The sequence below is a fragment of the Podarcis vaucheri genome (genome assembly GCF_965113315.1).
Source record: "Podarcis vaucheri genome assembly, chromosome: 1".
Classification (NCBI taxonomy): domain Eukaryota; kingdom Metazoa; phylum Chordata; class Lepidosauria; order Squamata; family Lacertidae; genus Podarcis; species Podarcis vaucheri.
The window spans coordinates 62188282-62205945 of record NC_138759.1 but is presented as its reverse complement, the minus strand read 5'-3'; the positions used below and the strand labels follow the sequence as shown (position 1 = coordinate 62205945).

Genomic DNA, 17664 nt, shown 5'->3' with positions numbered 1-17664 from the left:
TCCTCAGATGAAGGGAAGTACAATGGTACCTCAGGTTATGAACTGAATTCATTCCAGAGGTCCATTCTTAACCCAAAACCGCTCTTAACTTGAGGCATGCTTTTGCTAAGGGGCCTTCTGCTGCTGCCGGGCCGCCAGTGCACAATTTCCATTCTCATCCTAGGGCAAGTTCACAACCCGAGGTACTACTTCGGGGTTAGCGGAGTTTGTAACCCTGTGTTTGTAACCCAAAGTGTTTGTAACCTGAAGTACCACTGTATAGACATTTTAATGATGATGATGATGATGTACTAAATCAAATAACCCAGAAATGATTTAATGGATTGACTGCATCAATTGTGTGTGTGCATTTAGAATGGCAAGTCAAACATGCATAAGGACATTTTAAATATTTGAATAGCCCAAACCTAAACGCCCTTTGTAGATGCAGCTGAAGCAGCATCCTAACTATCACAATGCTGAGATCTACAAATCCAATGTTCAAAAACTAGTGCAGATTGATCAGCCTCAGTTACTTAGTGAAAACCAAGTAACCTCACTGCTTGTTTCGGGTCCCACCATCTGACTCACTTTGTCAGTATTTAGCATACTACACATGATCACCACAAGGGGCTTTTGATAGTGACCCATTAGGCAGTATTTCTGAAACATTGGGCAGTAACAGCAAAGTTCTCCTGGAATTGTTTTCTTGTCTCTTGAAAAGCAGCTTTTCTTTGCATCCAGAAATATCTGATATTGGATTAAACAAACACAACATTATTTGTTAGCTTATTTTCTACAGTTCTTTCTCTTCTTTCTCTCACTCTCTTCTTAGTGTTCTCATTTTATTCATTCCTGAGCATTCTCAAAGGGCAGACTACAGTGAGAACGAGAGCGAGAGCGCGAGCACAGAGATGGGGTACCTGTGGGCCTTCAGATGCTGCAGAACTCCCATAGCCCTTGGCCATTGACTATTGGGGGATGTATCATCACTGAAGCAGTCAAGTACAACATTTTTCTGTTGCCTAGAGAGCACACACAGGGGGATGTGGCCCCAGACAGGGAGGACTTCCTATCATACCTATTCTGGTGCCTCCTCCCCCTGTGTGTGACCAGGTAGATGGGCATGACCATAGTTGCCCATGTAAAAGGGCCACAAAGCCATCTTCCCTTTTTCGTAGCTCAGACTTCTTTTCTCTACAAAAGTAACTGTAACCACAAAATAAAGCCTGCCTTCAGATTACTGCTGTGAGCTGAATGTAAGTAAATTTTACTCTTACTTTTAAAGAAGACTGCTGTGTAATTCTTATTTTAAGAGGGAAATAAAGGGGGAATTTACCAGGAACAAGCCAGACTGGACAAGCCAGACTAGATTGCTTAATTTACAGAATTCTAACGAATCATCAACTTGCTTCCAGCAATCTGCAAGGGAATGTGCTCTGCTGCTTGCTCACTAGTGTGAGTGAGGAGGGATAATATTTAATCAATACATCCTCTCCTGCCTTCTTCAACATTCCCACAACTATGCTCACTAAGATTGATAGAAGTTGGAGTCCAATGACAGATTGCCACCCACACCTGTTCTAAAGAATCAAACTTTTCAGCACAAGCAAGAGAATGAACTGCATCTCTTAACACACCAGGGTCTTGCATGGTTCTGCTGTGAATGGAGCCAGAACAGTTAGATAAGCCCACAAACGGTGCCTGCTACCATGGAACTTCATTTTCAAAGAAGATGGGTTGCTAGCTAGTTGAATCACTTTGCCCTGCATGCCACACTGACCACATAGCTTCAGCTGCAGCATAATTTCCCCCCGAAAATACCGAGTGCATGGTTTTCCTAAGGTTTTGTTAATGGCCCTTCAGAATGCAATGGCACCATCTCTCTCCAATGCCACACAAGTGTCATTGCATGGCTCTTAACAAGCTTGACTGGAGTGAAAGGCAGACAATGGAACCAGCCATGCCAATGGCAGGTGCTGCCGCACCACAGATGGCGGCTGTGAACAAGGTCCAGCAATGGCACCTGCCAGTCATACAGCTGGGCCATTAGATGATTTCAATACTGCACACCCCTGGAATTAGGAAATATTGCATGGCTGAGGTTACAGCTCATCTCTTGCGTTCTCTCTCTCATTCTGGCTGATCATTTTCAGGACTAATCTCAGCCAGTTATATCTTAAGCAAAATCTACTTCTGATGAGCAATACATTGAATAAATAAAATAATAAAGAAACAGAGGTGCATGACCATTCCTCCTCTTGCTTGTTTTTACCATTTGGATTATGGAAAGGGAAATAAGGCTAGCATGCAATCAGTCGCGCAAGGCTGTTTCTTGGATTTCAGTAGCTCCTTTTACTGCAGAACAAAGCCATCAAAGCATGGGGAGATAAAACAGACTTTGCTAAAGGTGACACATTTCTTTGTACTTTCCCAGCTCTCTCTCTTTTTTAAATGAAAAGCTATATTTTTGAACTTTTCTTAGATATGGAAACAAATCATTAACCTGTTTTTAATATAATGCTCATATTAAGAAATAATGCACGCTGGCTTATGAAAGTCCATTAATTTACCGGTAATCTTTTTTCCTGAATTACATCAGATTATTATGACCTACCAATTTCCTGTTAAAATTGACTTTCTGCAATTTATTATATGTGATATAAAGTATATAGCACATGATTGTGTTGCCTGCCACAGTGAGCTGCGGTGTTAGATTGGTTGAATTTAATTTTGAATTGCTGCTGGTGGTGTTCTAATCGTGGTTTTAAATATGGCTGGCTGGCTTGAATACGAGTGCCCCCTTCTTCTGTAACTGCACAAAATTTCCTAGCATGGGTACTTTCAGTTAATAAAGAGCCAAGTCTCTTGGACAGGGAAATCATTACCTTTATAAGAGCTCTCTGATAAAAGTTCTCTCTCATTCCAGTTGAAATTATCCCCAGATAATGAAGGGTCTGGTAAATCTTTAAAGCATTAATTGCTTGTGTGGTTAGGCTTCTCTGTGGCAGCTTGTGTTAACTCATCAAACGGTGGAAGCAGGATGTGCACCTAGCCTTGTGTTCTTGTCTCCAGTTGCTTTCATTTATTTACACAGCAGCTGCTGGAATGTTCAAATACACATTCTGAATTCTGACACAGCTATGAATCTAGACGGTAAGAAGACTGTGAATAGGGGACTTGGCTTCTGTCAGGGAAGTTTCATTTAATAATACTGGAAGTTGGGAGCTCAAGGGGATCAGGTGCACGGTTGTGAGAGGGACAGACGCATCTGGAGGAAGTTTCTGCATCACTGGCCACGCAGTCACGCTGCTAACATCTATTGTCCCCTGACCATGTACCCTCTATGCCACCAAGGATTTCTGCTGGCCACTATACAGTGGTACCTCGGGTTACATATGCTTCAGGTTACATACGCTTCAGGTTACAGACTCCGCTAACCCAGAAATAGTGCTTCAGGTTAAGAACTTTGCTTCAGGATGAGACCAGAAATTGTGCTCCGGCGGTGCGGCAGCAGCAGGAGGCCCTATTAGCTAAAGTGGTGCTTCAGGTTAAGAACAGTTTCAGGTTAAGTACGGACCTCCGGAACAAATTAAGTACTTAACCCGAGGTACCACTGTATCATATTTCTAGAATACACACCCTATAGACATCTATGGTTTCAGCAAAAAATGTCAGTCAGGGTGTCAAACTAAACTGAACCCTTATTCCACCTCTCCACTCAAGGCTGAAACAGAATAAAAGTAAAAGCTCAGAATAAGGGTTTATCTAAATAAACAAATCTCAGTAATAAACAGTATTTATGGTGTACTGGTGCACTGAACTGCGGGGCAGTAGAATACAAGTGGTTTTTTTACCCTACATGAAGGCTACGTGACATGAAGGCTGGCAACATCAACCCCACTGTGTGGGAATTCCTTGCAGATGGCTGCAGAGCCTGGAGACAATCAGTCCAGCTGTGCATCCACAGCAGCGACCAGAGGAGGAATGACCGCCGGGAGAAACGCAGAAAGAATGAATGCTGTGGCACACCTACATCAGCACAACCAGACACCTTCATCTGCCCCAGCAGCAACAAAACATCTCTCTCCTATATTGGCCTCTACAGACACAGCAGGCGCTGTAACTCTCCCTTAGGCGTTGCTGGACTGCAACTCACAACATCCCTGACCATTGGCCGTGCTGACTGGGACTGATGGTACATGGAGTCCAACAACAGTTGGTGGGCCAAAGATTGCTCACCGCTGCTGTAAAACAAGGTGAACCCTTGGAAACAAGCCTCGCCTGCAGTTTTCTTGACCAGCTATATGACCACTAAAATCCAGATTCGCCTTGACAAGCAATAATCTCTGCCCCAGAAATTTACTGTGCCCCAGAAATTTACTGAGAACGAAGCTATCTCCAAGTACCAGTAAGTTCAGCCTGGTCCTCCTGAGGAAAATGGTTTGCTTGGCTCACTTTGAAGTGTGGTTTATCTTGCAGCAGAACAAGTGCTGACCTATTTTACACTGACAGGTTTCATTCCTCAATTTGTGGAACGTGAAATAAGTCCTTAAGACTGAAATTCAGTAGGACACACACACACACACATTTTCCAACAGAAAGGAGTTTGATTTCTCAACAATGGCTAATAATTTGTAGTGCTGAGCTTTTTGGCTACTGTCAAATTTATTTTGGGCAGGATTTTTTCCTCCATTGTGCAAGTGCAATTTTTGAAAAAGCGAGCACCAAGGACAAAGGACCCATTGTTCTGAAGTTAAAGCAACTGAATACAGATCCTGCAACTGCCATCCACTTCACTAGCATATTTCTCAGACAGCAGCAGGACATTAAAGGTATAATTCTGGAATATCTCAACAATGGACCATTTTCCAAGTAAGAGTGAGGAGGACAGCTGCATTTAGATGAAGAAAGAGCAAGGGATGAATTCAGAGAAGCCACTTCTTGGTGGGTCTGGTTAGTTTCTGTGCAATCCTAAGCATGTCTACTCAGAAGTAAGTCCCATTGAGTTGAATGGGGCTTATATATACCCAGGTAAGTGGGAACAGGACTGCCACCTTAATAGTTGCTTCTCACATATGTGAAAAAGCACAGTAAGAGGGCAGCACCCAATCAACAATGGGCCCAGAGTTAAACAATAAATGCAAAATCTTGGAGTTAATTGATTGAACTGCAATGTTTTTGAAGTTAAAATAGGACCTTTTCTTGGTCCCACCACTCTCACAGGCATGCTTGGTGGGGATGTGGGAGAGGGCCTTCTTGGTGGCTGCTCCCAGACTCTGGAATTTCCTCCCTAGAGAAGCTACACTGGCTCCCTCCTTCCTGTGCTTCCACCAGCAGACAACGACACTCTTGTTGCAACCAGGCTTTTGGGAGCTGCTTTTAATGGAGGGGCTGGTCCCAGGCTGTTTTTATTGTAATTATTTGTATGTTTTATATAGATATTTCTCTCTCTCTCTCTCTCTCTCACACACACACACACACACACACACAGAGAGAGAGAGAGAGAGAGAGAGATTTAATTCTATCAATGTTTAATAGTTTTTTATGTTGTTGTTTTTCTATGTTTTTATTGATTCTTGTTTTTATCTGTAAGCCACCTTGAGTTCTAACAGGGGAAAAGGCATAATATAAAATATGTCCTTTATCATGGGAGATATAAAATGAAGAACATACATACAGAAATATAGCATAAGGAGGGTAAGTGCAGACAAAATATAGTTAAGCCTGGAAAATATCATACAACTTTTCAAAAATTACAACATTTTGAAAGGAAGTATATCAGAATTATAAATATTAAAACCAACTTCTTTCTGTTTCTATTGTGCAGATACCTCAGTAGCCCAACATTCAAGATACTGATCAAATAACATACTATGGTTAAAACAATAAAATGTTAATTAACCAGAATGTTAATTATATATTTCTGTGTGTATGTTCTGACATTTAGGAATCTCTTGATGAAGGCCATCTAGTGATATATACCTGGACTTGCACTCCCATGTCCTTGGCTAAATTAATTTTCATGCATCTTAGTACAAAAGCGGAAGTGTAAACCATAAGCGGGGGGAACCTTCTTAAAATATGGAAGCTGCTTGCAAAGGTAGAGAAAATGCAGGAAAAAATCTGGACACATACTCTTCAGTTATTCTCCCCACTAGAGATGCAAACAGCACAGCACAGGCCAAGTGAACGAAAACAGAATATTTCTCCTCCATTGCATCTACAATACCTAAGCTGTTAAGGCCTCTTATCTTGGTTCTCTCATTCTGCTCTTCCACTGCTTGGCCATCCAGATAAGTCAGTCTGACATAATGCTTAATATGCTGGCAGATTCCCAAGGGACAGATGGTTCACAGGATTGCAATGATGGTGAAATTGATTAAGAGATCATTGGCTACAATACCACATATCCTTTTCGGTTATCTAGATGCTTGCTTTAACCCCCTTAAATATAAAAAAGCCAACAAGATTATTTCATGAGCATGCTCGCTCTCCACACATCTGGATTTACCTGAGACAGTCCTGTGTATCTGCTACCAATCCTAGATACAGTCTGTCTGGCAAGACTATCTTCTTGTCTGTCCATTGATTCATGCCTGCACAATCGGGGAGTAGCAGAGAATCATTTCAGCAGCAATAGCAGGATTGATGTTTGGGCAGCCAGATGCAAGGGATACTGTCCTCTGCCCTTCCCAAAGCGCTGGATCTGCTCAGAGAGACTTTTAAAACAACCTTCTCTTAGGCAGGTTTAATATTAACTGTTGAATTGTATCACACTTTAGTGGTTTGAAATGCTGAAAGGAAACAGCCTGCCACACCAAGGCGTTTAAAATTTGAACTTCAAGAGGTGATCAGGGAAACCTTTATCAAATAGCGATAGCAGGGAGAAAAGTGCTAGCAGCTTGATTCAGAAGCAGGAAATAAGGTAAATTAGCCTTATGTCTCTGCTTACCCTGGAAAACTGACATTGTGGTATAATAATGGAAAGCATTTCTAAATAATAGAGCATAACAACAGGGCCATATGAATGCCAGTATAAAACCTGGGGTTTAAAATATGGGGGAACAGGAAGAAGCATTGGTGTAGTTAGGGGCGCAAAATTTCAAAAGAAAAAAGAATAAAGTAGTAATAATAAATTTTAAAAATAGCACAGCCTCTCCCTCACACTTGCCTTGCCCCGGGCACTGGCAACCCACACTATGCCACTGGGAATAAGGTGGTTCCAACCAACAGATTTGGATTTTCTAAGAAAGCTTCTGATTTATATGTTCAAGGCTGCAATCCCAAACCCACTTATGTGGAATTAAGTCCTACTGTACTCCACATGGTTAGAAATGGTTAGAATTGTGCCGTAAGAATTGTGCTGTCTAAGAATTTTTGCCTAGCAGGAGCATCACTGAAGAACACTGAGAAAAACAACATCATATTTTAATAGTCTACTGATGAAACAATCAATCCCATCACTTTTGATTTCAATTTGATAATTGATTGTGAAATACTCTTAAAGGTTATATATTTACTCCTTTTTGCACATATCCCACATATATATTGATGGCGGTTTGAATACCCGCGACGGGGTGAACTCCCGTTGCTCGGTCCCTGCTCCTGCCAACCTAGCAGTTCGAAATCACGCCAAAAAAGCACAAGTAGATAAATAGGTACCGCTCCAGCAGGAAGGTAAATGCCGTTTCCATGCACTGCTCTGGTTTCGGTGTTCCGTTGCGCCAGAAGTGGCTTAGTCATGCTGGCCACATGACTCAGAAAAACTGTCTGCGGATAAACGTTGGCTCCCTTGGCCAATAAAGTGAGTTGAGCACCGCAACCCCAGAGTCGTTTGCGACTGGACTTAAGGGTGTCAGGGGTCCTTTGCCTTTTTAAAGGCGCTTAACTGGTTTGAATGAAAAACACTGATTTATGTTTGAAAAGCAGCATCATAAGGGATGATGGGGAGCAAGGGATGGTGGATGCTTAACCCACAACTTGTTTCATTGGGGAAGGGGACATTGGTTGTTCCAGATCAGTTCCTCACTGCTGCTTGAGGAAAGCTCATCTTATAAGGTAATGAATCTGAGGTTTTACAGTTGTTTTGGAAAAATTAGGAGCTATGAATACCTTAGAAAATCTCTCTTTTAAAATTTTGGTTAGGTGGCTTACAGACAAAAGGAGTGAACCACCACTAGTAGTTTCCTTATGTTTCTGTTTCCAATGCAGGAATCAATTCACTCACATGGGGAAAGCATAGCTTTACTACAGTTCCTGAATAGCAGAGAAGTTCCACCACATGCACTCCCCCAATCCAATTTTCCAGCTGAATGGACAGTGGGTTAAGGCTATCCAGTAATGTGACAAAGGTCAATGCTATTAAGAGATCCTCCCCCACCTAAGTTGCTCATTACTAGTTCATTGCACACTTCATCGAGAGGTTCAATAAAAGCTCAATTGTATATACAACTGAACTTTGTTAAGTTCAATAACCATGATGCAACATTAGCCTTCCCCCCGTTATTCCCAAATGCCAGGAGAGACCCATAATTGGCCTGCCCCACACAATCATATCTTACGGTCCATGTATCTAGCATGTGAGTTTGTCCACCCCCTTTCCTAAAGAGAATCACTGCCACAGAACATCAGAAAGCCGAGATGGAGAAGAAGTTAAGAAATTTGGTTTGGCATTTCAGAGTGAGTGTTCTTCCAAACTGCCAGTCTTTCTGCAGACAGCAATAGGGAAAAATCCATTTAAATGCAGAGTGAAAGATCATTGTTAATGAACCAAGAACCAGTAGACTTAACCTTTCTTTCTACCCCCTCTCCTGGTTGCCAGCTCTTCAGTTTTTGAACACCTTTACAATTTAGTAGCCATGTTGTGAGTTTAATATAGGTGTAATCCTTAGTAAAAAATACAATTGGCCAGTTTCTTTTTTCTTTTTAAATATTTTTATTGATTTTTACATAAACAAACAAAAGATAAAAACACAACATGTATTCTCAATTTATATGCCCATTTGGCTATGTTTTAGCCTAGTACTTCCATCAACCACAATCAAAGATTTTCAAACTTTATGTCTTAATTCTGCATTTTGTTATCGTCCATATTACTTTAAGAGTTCAAATCTTCAATAAAAGCTAATTCCTAAATCCTTTTTTGTAATATTTCGTATTATTCTCCTTACACAACTTCTTGTAGTCCTACAAGCGTAGTCAAATTACTAAAATTGTCTTTCAAATATTTCGCATATTTACTCCAGTCTTTCAAGAACTTATGGTCCCGTTGGTTACAAATCCTTCCTGTCACCTTATCCAATTCTGCGTAGTCCATCAGTTTTATCTGCCAGTCCTCCTTTGTCAGCAACTCTTCTTGTTTCCATTTCTGTGCCAATTACAGCCATTATAAAAATAACTTTTTATCTTGTCTATTAATGTCCGTACCTACAATACCTAGTAGAAAAGCTTCTGGTTTTTTAACAAATGTATATTTCAATAATTGGCCAGTTTCTTCTAGATAGTTGAGCTAGAGGAAAGCAGTGCAATGGGACTTCCCCCTTTCACACCTCCTGCCCCTTCTCAAATCTGCTCTGGAGGGATGAGAGAATAGTGGAGATCATTCCACCAGACATGCAGAAATGCTTGTGCTGACAGAACAGTATCCTTAATGCTGAGTTGCACCAACCACATAAAAATGATCAGTGTTAAGCATCTTAAAACAAATGTCAGTGTCTGAATATCGGTGATGCCACTATAAAACACAATGGAAACCACTTTTGGATATATTAGACAAGTATCTGGGTGCACCAACTCCATTTTGTTCTCTAGAGCTTTATTCCACTACATTATACACATTTCCATGGGAGTTTGAGTCGTACCCAAGTGGAAAATCAAATTAACTTGTTGAGTAATTTTTATTCCTCTTTAATTTGTATGGGCCCCATTAAGTGGCTTGGGTTTTTTGTATGTGTTTTGCTTTGGTTACCCACTGCCAACAGCAGTAGGCACAGCAGCAGTGGAAAGTCAAAAGCAGCACTGAGCTCATTCCATGGTACTTGCATTTAGTTGCTATAATGGATCATTTCATGTGCTGCCACTGTTACCAGCATCTATCTGAGATGGTTGGAAGTGTTTAGTAAAAACCTTAACGGCATCGCCTTCACTTTCCCCAGCTGCTTAGGCAAGTTTATCTTAGCATGGCAGAATGCCATTAGGTTTTCCAACCCATGGTGCAGATTATCTTGAATAAAGTCCCCAAATCTGGAACTCAATTTATTGCTATTTTCCCTAGGACCAGCTGAGGACATTTTGGGCTGCATCCAATGTTCTCTGCTAGTGCAAAGGTTCTTTAATGTTGCACAACCAAGGAATCCAACACAACAATTCTGCTAGCAGAAATGAATTGTGTAACAGATTGCACAAGCTATTGTACAACACAGTTAGCAGCTACTTGCCTATGCATTCTCTTGTGCAACAATGTCCTGATGGCGCAAAATGTTTTGCTATCAGAAAAAGTATATTGCTAAGTGATTTCAGCTTAGCATTACATTGGATACAACCCTTTGTTGCCTAAGATGAAGGGCAAGTTGATTGTCTTCTATTTCATATACAGAAGCAGACTGGGGTAGAAGTTGCCTCTTGCTTCAAAACTGACAGAAGACAATAGCTCAACTGGTAGAGCATGAGACTCTTAGTCTCAGGACTGTGGGTTTGAGCACCAGGTTGGCTAAAAATATTCCTGCATTGCAAGGGGGTGGACTAGACCCTTGTGGCCCCTTCCAACTCTACAGTTCTATAATTCCGTGACATCAGCATTTCAGCTCAAGTGGTGCAATGCAAACTAGGGTGCTCAGGAAGAATGTCAGGAAGCAGCAGCACGCACAAAGTAGGGTTTGCTGCCTGAAGCAGCTGGTCACTCTGCCTATTTGCAGAGGCAGCCTTGCAGTACTCACATGTGAGCGAAGGACCATGTTTGGTGACTATTGCTTTTGCCGGGCTTTGACCTAGTCCAAGACACTGACAGGCCCATGGGAGTTTATCAACTTCCTTTTCTGCTTCCCTGTTTTGCTCGATACCTCCTGTAGCAAGGAAAGTAGGCCGAGATGACTTCTCACACTTGATCCCAATTTTCTCATTTAGTAGCATCTGTAGATCCTATGTATTTCAAGTGTCCCTTGTTTATGAATGATACTAGAGGCTGCACTTCTAAAGCAGGTCAAAGTCTGCCTAAGGAATACGTATTGTGAGATGGTGTAAGTATTACTCTGCGGGTGGAGGCAGCACTTGTGCTCTTAAGGAGGCCCCAGAAAGCTCAGCAGGTGTAACTGTACCATCAGCAGTTTTTCACAGTGTTAAGAAAGGGTGGATGTGGCAAACACCTTCGATCTGCAGGATCCCAAACCCTTGTTCCCATGACACAATTCTGAAAAGGGGGGCAGAATCCTACACCAGTCCTGGAAAGAGTGTAGTGATTTTCTATCTATTATGTTAATATCAAAGGGAACATTAGCAACAGGGTGGTGGACAGAGCAAACAAGAAAGTTCCACCACTTTCCATGCTAGCCAGAGTGAGGCAGCAACGATTGGGAAGTTCGTCAGCTGTGGGATTCACCCCCCCCCCCCATTTTAGCATTGCCCAGGTAGCCTTGCATTCTTCAGTATGCCCCCCCCCACCATGCAGTCCAACTTCTCCATCTGTAAGCACTCTTATATAATCATACCACTTTGACATCGTCTGGGAATAAGGATAACCCTCTCTTTTTAAAGGATCTGAATCAGGCGGCTGCAGCGATTGTATGAAACGATCTGTCATGCTTCTCTGCATTCCTTTACCCATTAGAACATTGTCGAGTTTAAAATTAAGCACTCTTCCTGCTGGATCACAGGCCTTGCATCTCATTAAAGTAAACACACTATGTCCTAGAGAATTAAAGGACAACTAAGAAAGTGTGAGATGGGGGAAAAACCCCAAATCTATTAAAGGCCCCAATAGGTGGCTCATTTCTTAAGAAAAGACACAGAGCAGCCGCCATATTAATGGCTTTCCCTTGTTCAATGACAAAGCTATGCTCAGTTTTGCAGCTCAGTTGCTGACACACTCCGAAATCATCTAGTGGCGTATTATAAATGGAAAAGTTCCCTTGTGGGGATAATACTGTTTTCTAGTTCCTTAGAAGCGTGTTTTATTTCTTTATATACACTTGACACCCAGAAATAAATCCTATTTTATACTTTAGCAAAAATAACCAGGAGAGGTTGGGTCAAACTCAGTTCTGGATAATACTTCTGAATTTCTGGAAACTCCACATGTATAAAACCGATTCTAATTTATCCAGGAACAACAACTAAAAAGGCATCTGATGAGTAATAGCTTACCTCACAGTCCAATAGTTTTTTCTTGCTTCTTCTCTGTGATAGGGCTCCTGTGTTCTCCCCAGTGTAACATAGCTAGCTTTTGGAAAATATGTCCCCAAAAACAGCTTTGAAAATTATTTTTGTATAGCCCATTGCAAAATGGTAGTAGATGCAGATAATAATGGGATTTATGATGATTATACTGGAGTATTTGCCCATTCTGAGTAACTTTTAATTATTAGCTACAGGAGTTTACCCTATAGCACTCTTCATGATTATCAGACCTGGTGCCTATATATAGCAAACGTTCCATCTTCAATGGCTAGTCATATCATTGCCTTAAATAGTTAAAGGAATCATTAAATATAAAAACAGTCTGCACAAACTGTAGTTACATCAGCTAATGACAAACCTCTTAGCTTTAATAGCCCATGTGGCTTTGCATCATTAATAAACTATTTAGTGATGTGATTAATTTGAGATCTTATTTTTAAGTATTAGCACCACTTGTAAGAATTTATTAAAAGAACAATTTTCTTTAGTAATGAACTGATGGGAAAGAGGTTGGTAAATTAAGGGGCAAAGATTTTGGATGCAAAAGCAAGTTCTAAAAATAGGAGAGTTAGTGACAGTTTGTTAGACAAAAATGTACTGGCCCACACCCTTGAGAGAACAATCTTTGAGGGAAATGAAAGGGCAGTTAAGCACTCTTGGTGGAACATCACAAAATTATCCCTGGTGACTGAACTTCATGCAGAATCAGTTTGCAGTGTTAATTCCCAATATGGCCCAGGCCATAGCCTTATGAAGACAGGAGGGAAAGAAGTGTTCTATACAGCTGTTCCTTGAAAGCAAATTTAGCCACCTTTCATATTTCCAGCCAATGATTGCAAATGCACAGAGATGATCCGCAAACTGGAATATATTTAGAGGATGACAACACAGATGGTTTGGGGATAGAGAACAAGGATGTGAAGAGCTGGAGCTGTTAAGCCTGGAGAAGAGATTACCATATTTAAAAGGCAACATGACAGTTTTCTTCCAATATTTGAAGGGCTATTACATAAATGGGCCAAACCAGTTTTCTGTTGCTCCAGAGGGTAGGATCTAAACCAAGAGATTCACATTAAAACAGGAAACGATTTAGATTAAACATTAGTAAGAATGTTCCCAACTGCACTGGCTGTGTTGACATTGGAGAAGACTTATCTCTGAAGACTGCAGTGGTGGTCTCTCATTTCTAAGTGGGCATGCAGCAGCCTCTGCTTAAAATCTCCTATTGGGTGTGCTGCAGCAGTGGATTTCCTGCTAAATAAGATGACCTTTGCAGTTCCCTCAATCACAGATAAGAACACTTTAAATGAGGGTGTGTACCCCTTTGGCTAGGACACGGGTGGCGCTGTGGATAAAACCACTGAGCCTTGGGCTTGCCGATCAGAAGGTTGGCGGTTCTAATCCCTGCGAACGGGGTGAGCTCCCATTGCTCGGTCGCTGCTCCTGCCAACCTAGCAGTTCGAAAGCACGTCAAAGTGCAAGTAGATAAATAGGTACTGCTCCGGCGGGAAGGTAAACGGCGTTTCCATGCACTGCTCTGGTTCGCCATAAGCGGCTTAGTCATTCTGGCCACATGACCCAGCCCTCAGCCAATAAAGCAAGATGAGCGCCACAACCCGAGTCGTCCATGACTGGACCTAATGGTCAGGGGTCCCTTTACCTTTACCCCTTTGGCTACGACTAGCATTTCCCTGCTTCCCAGTTCTGTGTACATGTCAAGGTGGAGGGCAGGTCACATGCAGATCTTTGAAACAGGAAGAACCTCCAGCCTGCTCTAAAGTTCATCTCAAAACACACTCAAGTATCTCACTTGAATTCTCTGCAATACATAGAGAATGAAGGAGAAAGTGACTAAATGGATATCCGAGTGTCCTTGAGGTGACAAGGATAATTACCAAAAGGCTAGGGGCAGTCATTCCTTCTGACTGCATGCTGGAGGGCAGGAAATGCATTAGATAAATTCACACTAAACCTATTTAGGTGCCTGTTTCATGCTGCCATCTTGCCCTCTGCACCATTTGTTGTAAAGACACGCACATAGCCTCAAACATCTAGTAGTGAAGAGGAAAAGAGTATTTTTCTAAAGAGTTACAGAATGCTCACCTATCTTTCATGGTATTGCAGCAGATTGCACATGACTTTTTTAAAAAACCTATGTGCCCATTTTTGCTATTCTTTATTTCAGGTAGCCAAAGAATCCAGGTGCATGTTAAAACCAGGCTGGTCTTTAGCTCAAATCAATGTACCGTAAGCAGCAGTACTGATTACGAATGGCAATTGCGGTATTCTGAATCAGTTGGAGTGTCGGCAGAAAGGCAATAGTATGTCATGCGCATTTGTCTTGTTACAGTTTACAGATTTAAAGTATGACAGTCTTAATGGGTGATGGGATTTTATTCTGTATGTAGAAGGGCATATAATATCAAGTGTGACAAGTTAGCAAAACAAAGAATTGACAAGACTGATACCTCAAAGTCTCAACAGGTGGCTCAATACAAAAATCTCATAGTCAAGACACATAATAAATTTATAGTGTCAATACAAAAAACTTTATTTTTTCAGTTGTAATATAAAAATACTTGAGGAAAAATAATGTTTTGCCCATCTAAAGGAGGTTAAAACTGGGGGGGGGGGCATTGCAAGAAGTAAATTCCACAAGATTCCTTGTCAAGAACCTTGACTATGTTTCTAAATACTTAATTATCCAAGAACGGTATCCAACAATGCCATGTTCAGAGTAGACCCATTGAAATCATTTATTTCATTGAATCTACTCTGAGTACAACTTAGTATGATTTCATTAACAGGTCAAAAGTATTTTTTAAAGTTGCGCTGCTTACGTCCATGATAGCAGATTTGAAATAAACTTAATTCCCTCATGGTTTCTTCTTCTAACTGCTTTGGATTGTATGAAATGGCCTGCAGAGAAGAACCAACAGTCTATGGGTACACACTTTCTAGCACTATCATTTCCAGAAAAACGTATTTCGAAGTTGTTGATCCAAACAACCACTGTTTTTATTCATTTTATACATTTCAAAGCCAGCTGTGGAGTAGTCCTCACTGAAGACTGTATGTCTGCTTCACATTTTTCAGTGAAAGTGTTATGATGAGGGAACGTGGATCTTTTCTGTTTTTGTGGACTGTTATCTTTCCTTTCAGTTCTTCACCTACAAAACAATGCACAAATGAAGCAACTTTACTAGTTTACCAAGGAAATGGTTACACACAGTGTTACTAAATTTGCATGCACAGTGGCACCTGCTTCATTGAAGGAACTTGTTATAATATGGTAACAAGTCATGACAATTGAGATCACATTTGGGTGGCATGTTTTTGAATATCTGGGTAGCATATTTTTGAAAACTTCACCATCCTATTAATGCAACAGTAGGAAGAAAAGAGTCACCCTTAAAACACTACAGCACTGGAAAAGTCCTTCTGCCTTTTGATTACCAGACTGATGCCCACCACTTCCAAAATATTTCCCTAATGAAAATTCTGCACACACTCACATAAAACCATAAAGTTGGTTCTCTCCTGCTCAGAGATAGGTTTAGGGAATCTACTTAATGCAACACCATTGCTTTGATATCCCTTCAGTTGTTGGAAACTATGACATATTTTGTTTGACAGCTTTCTAATGATTTTAAAACAGAGACGGGGCTAAGGGATGGGCAGAGACAGCAGGTAAGAAGGCAGCTAAGTGGCTACATACTTTTGTGCTGCCTTTGACCTTTAAACATAAACGCATGATATCCAAATTGGCACCTAGCAACCATCCTAAAACCTTTGTCGAGGAAACAAAAAGCAATCACGCTTGATAACCTTCTGTGAAGTCTCTGTCAGGTTATCTAATGGGAGATGGAGGCACAGGTACTTTAACAAACTGAAGATTTTAACAACCATACAACCATGCTTTAAAAAAACAAAACAAAACAAACCAAACCACAGCCAAAACATCACAGCATTAGATAGGCAAATCCATCTGTTTGCAGTAGTCTGTCCTATGCTTTGTAATTGCATGAGTACTTAGAAATGGACTTTATAGTATTTGGCTAAAGGGTATTTTGAAGAACTGCCTGTATTTAAGAAAGAACCAAAAGTATTTATTTTATATTACAAAGTAAATTGTTGACTGTTTTTGTTTAAGATTTGCCAGCTCTTTCAGTAGGTGTTTAGTGCAGATATTTTGGCAATGTACCAAAAAGATCCTGCTAATTTAAATATTATCCCTGGATGTTTCAGCCGAATTTGTTTGTCCCAATCCTTCGAAGTGTGTTTAATTTGCTATTAAGCAGTTGCTTATATTCCACCCCAGAGACAAATGTGCTTCAGCAGTGAGCAAAATCATCATTATCACCTTTTATGTATCTTTAGAGGTTTTCAATTGTTTTATTAATTTAGGGGATGAACATAAAGCTGCTAGTATAAAAAAGAAAGAGAAGAAGTTTAGTATAAATTTTGAAGACAGCACCAGCACATTTTATGTAAGAGCAAGTGTTTACTTGGCGTTAAGAGGAACTATAGCAGACTGTACAAAATGGAGAGCCACTGTACCTTCAAGGGATGAGGGAAACTTGTTTTTATAACCAAACACATTAATTCTATAACATAAGTCTAGATGAGCAATGAAATGAAAGGTTTTATCTGATGAACACGATAGCATTAAGAGAATTTTGGAGCCTTGGGCTGTAACTTAACTGGGAGCAAGCTCCATTCAACTCAGCAGAAATTAATTCTGAAATGACATATGTATAGGACTGTATAGATATATTCTATGGAATGGTGGCACTAAGCTTAAAGCAGCCTGAATTAAGGCACATATTGGCGTTCCCCCAAAGTGGCTTTCCTATTCACTCTTCAAACGAGGAAGTGCAACTTCCTGCATATTTTATGCCTCTCCTTGTACAGAAAAATTAGCAAAGTCTTATCTGTGCTCAGGCACTGAAGACTGTCAGAAATGACTAATTTATTTGTCCTATTTATTTTTCTTCTAATAGTGTAGCAGTTCGATCTGTTCCCTTTATATAAAGCAACACCCCTCCTTGTATCTTTTTTTTTAATTGCGTTTTTAAATTTGAAATATAAATGCAATAAAAGAACGTATTCTAGAACTTTTTCTCCAAAACATTTGGTCCATAGGAAATCCTGTTTTTTTCCTTCTGCAGCCAATCCAACCCTTTCTCATAACTCTTTCCATCTTCTGAGAGAGCAGGTAGAGAAATGAATCTTTGTGTCTCCTTATGTCACAAAACATAATTTTGCAAATTGAGCCTGGAGATTTCGTGA

The 17664-nt window shown here is 40.7% G+C and overlaps 1 protein-coding gene across 1 annotated transcript in view; it reads right to left on the bottom strand.

Annotated features, from left to right (window-relative positions):
• Window positions 1-14536: 14536 nt before the first annotated feature.
• Window positions 14537-17664, bottom strand: part of PRMT3 (protein arginine methyltransferase 3) — a 58059-nt gene continuing 54931 nt past the window's right edge. The window contains exon 16 of the mRNA XM_082237526.1: window positions 14537-15542. Within this exon, the coding sequence (XP_082093652.1) occupies window positions 15433-15542 (110 nt within the window). The 3' untranslated portion in view covers window positions 14537-15432. The remainder of the gene's footprint in view (window positions 15543-17664) is intronic.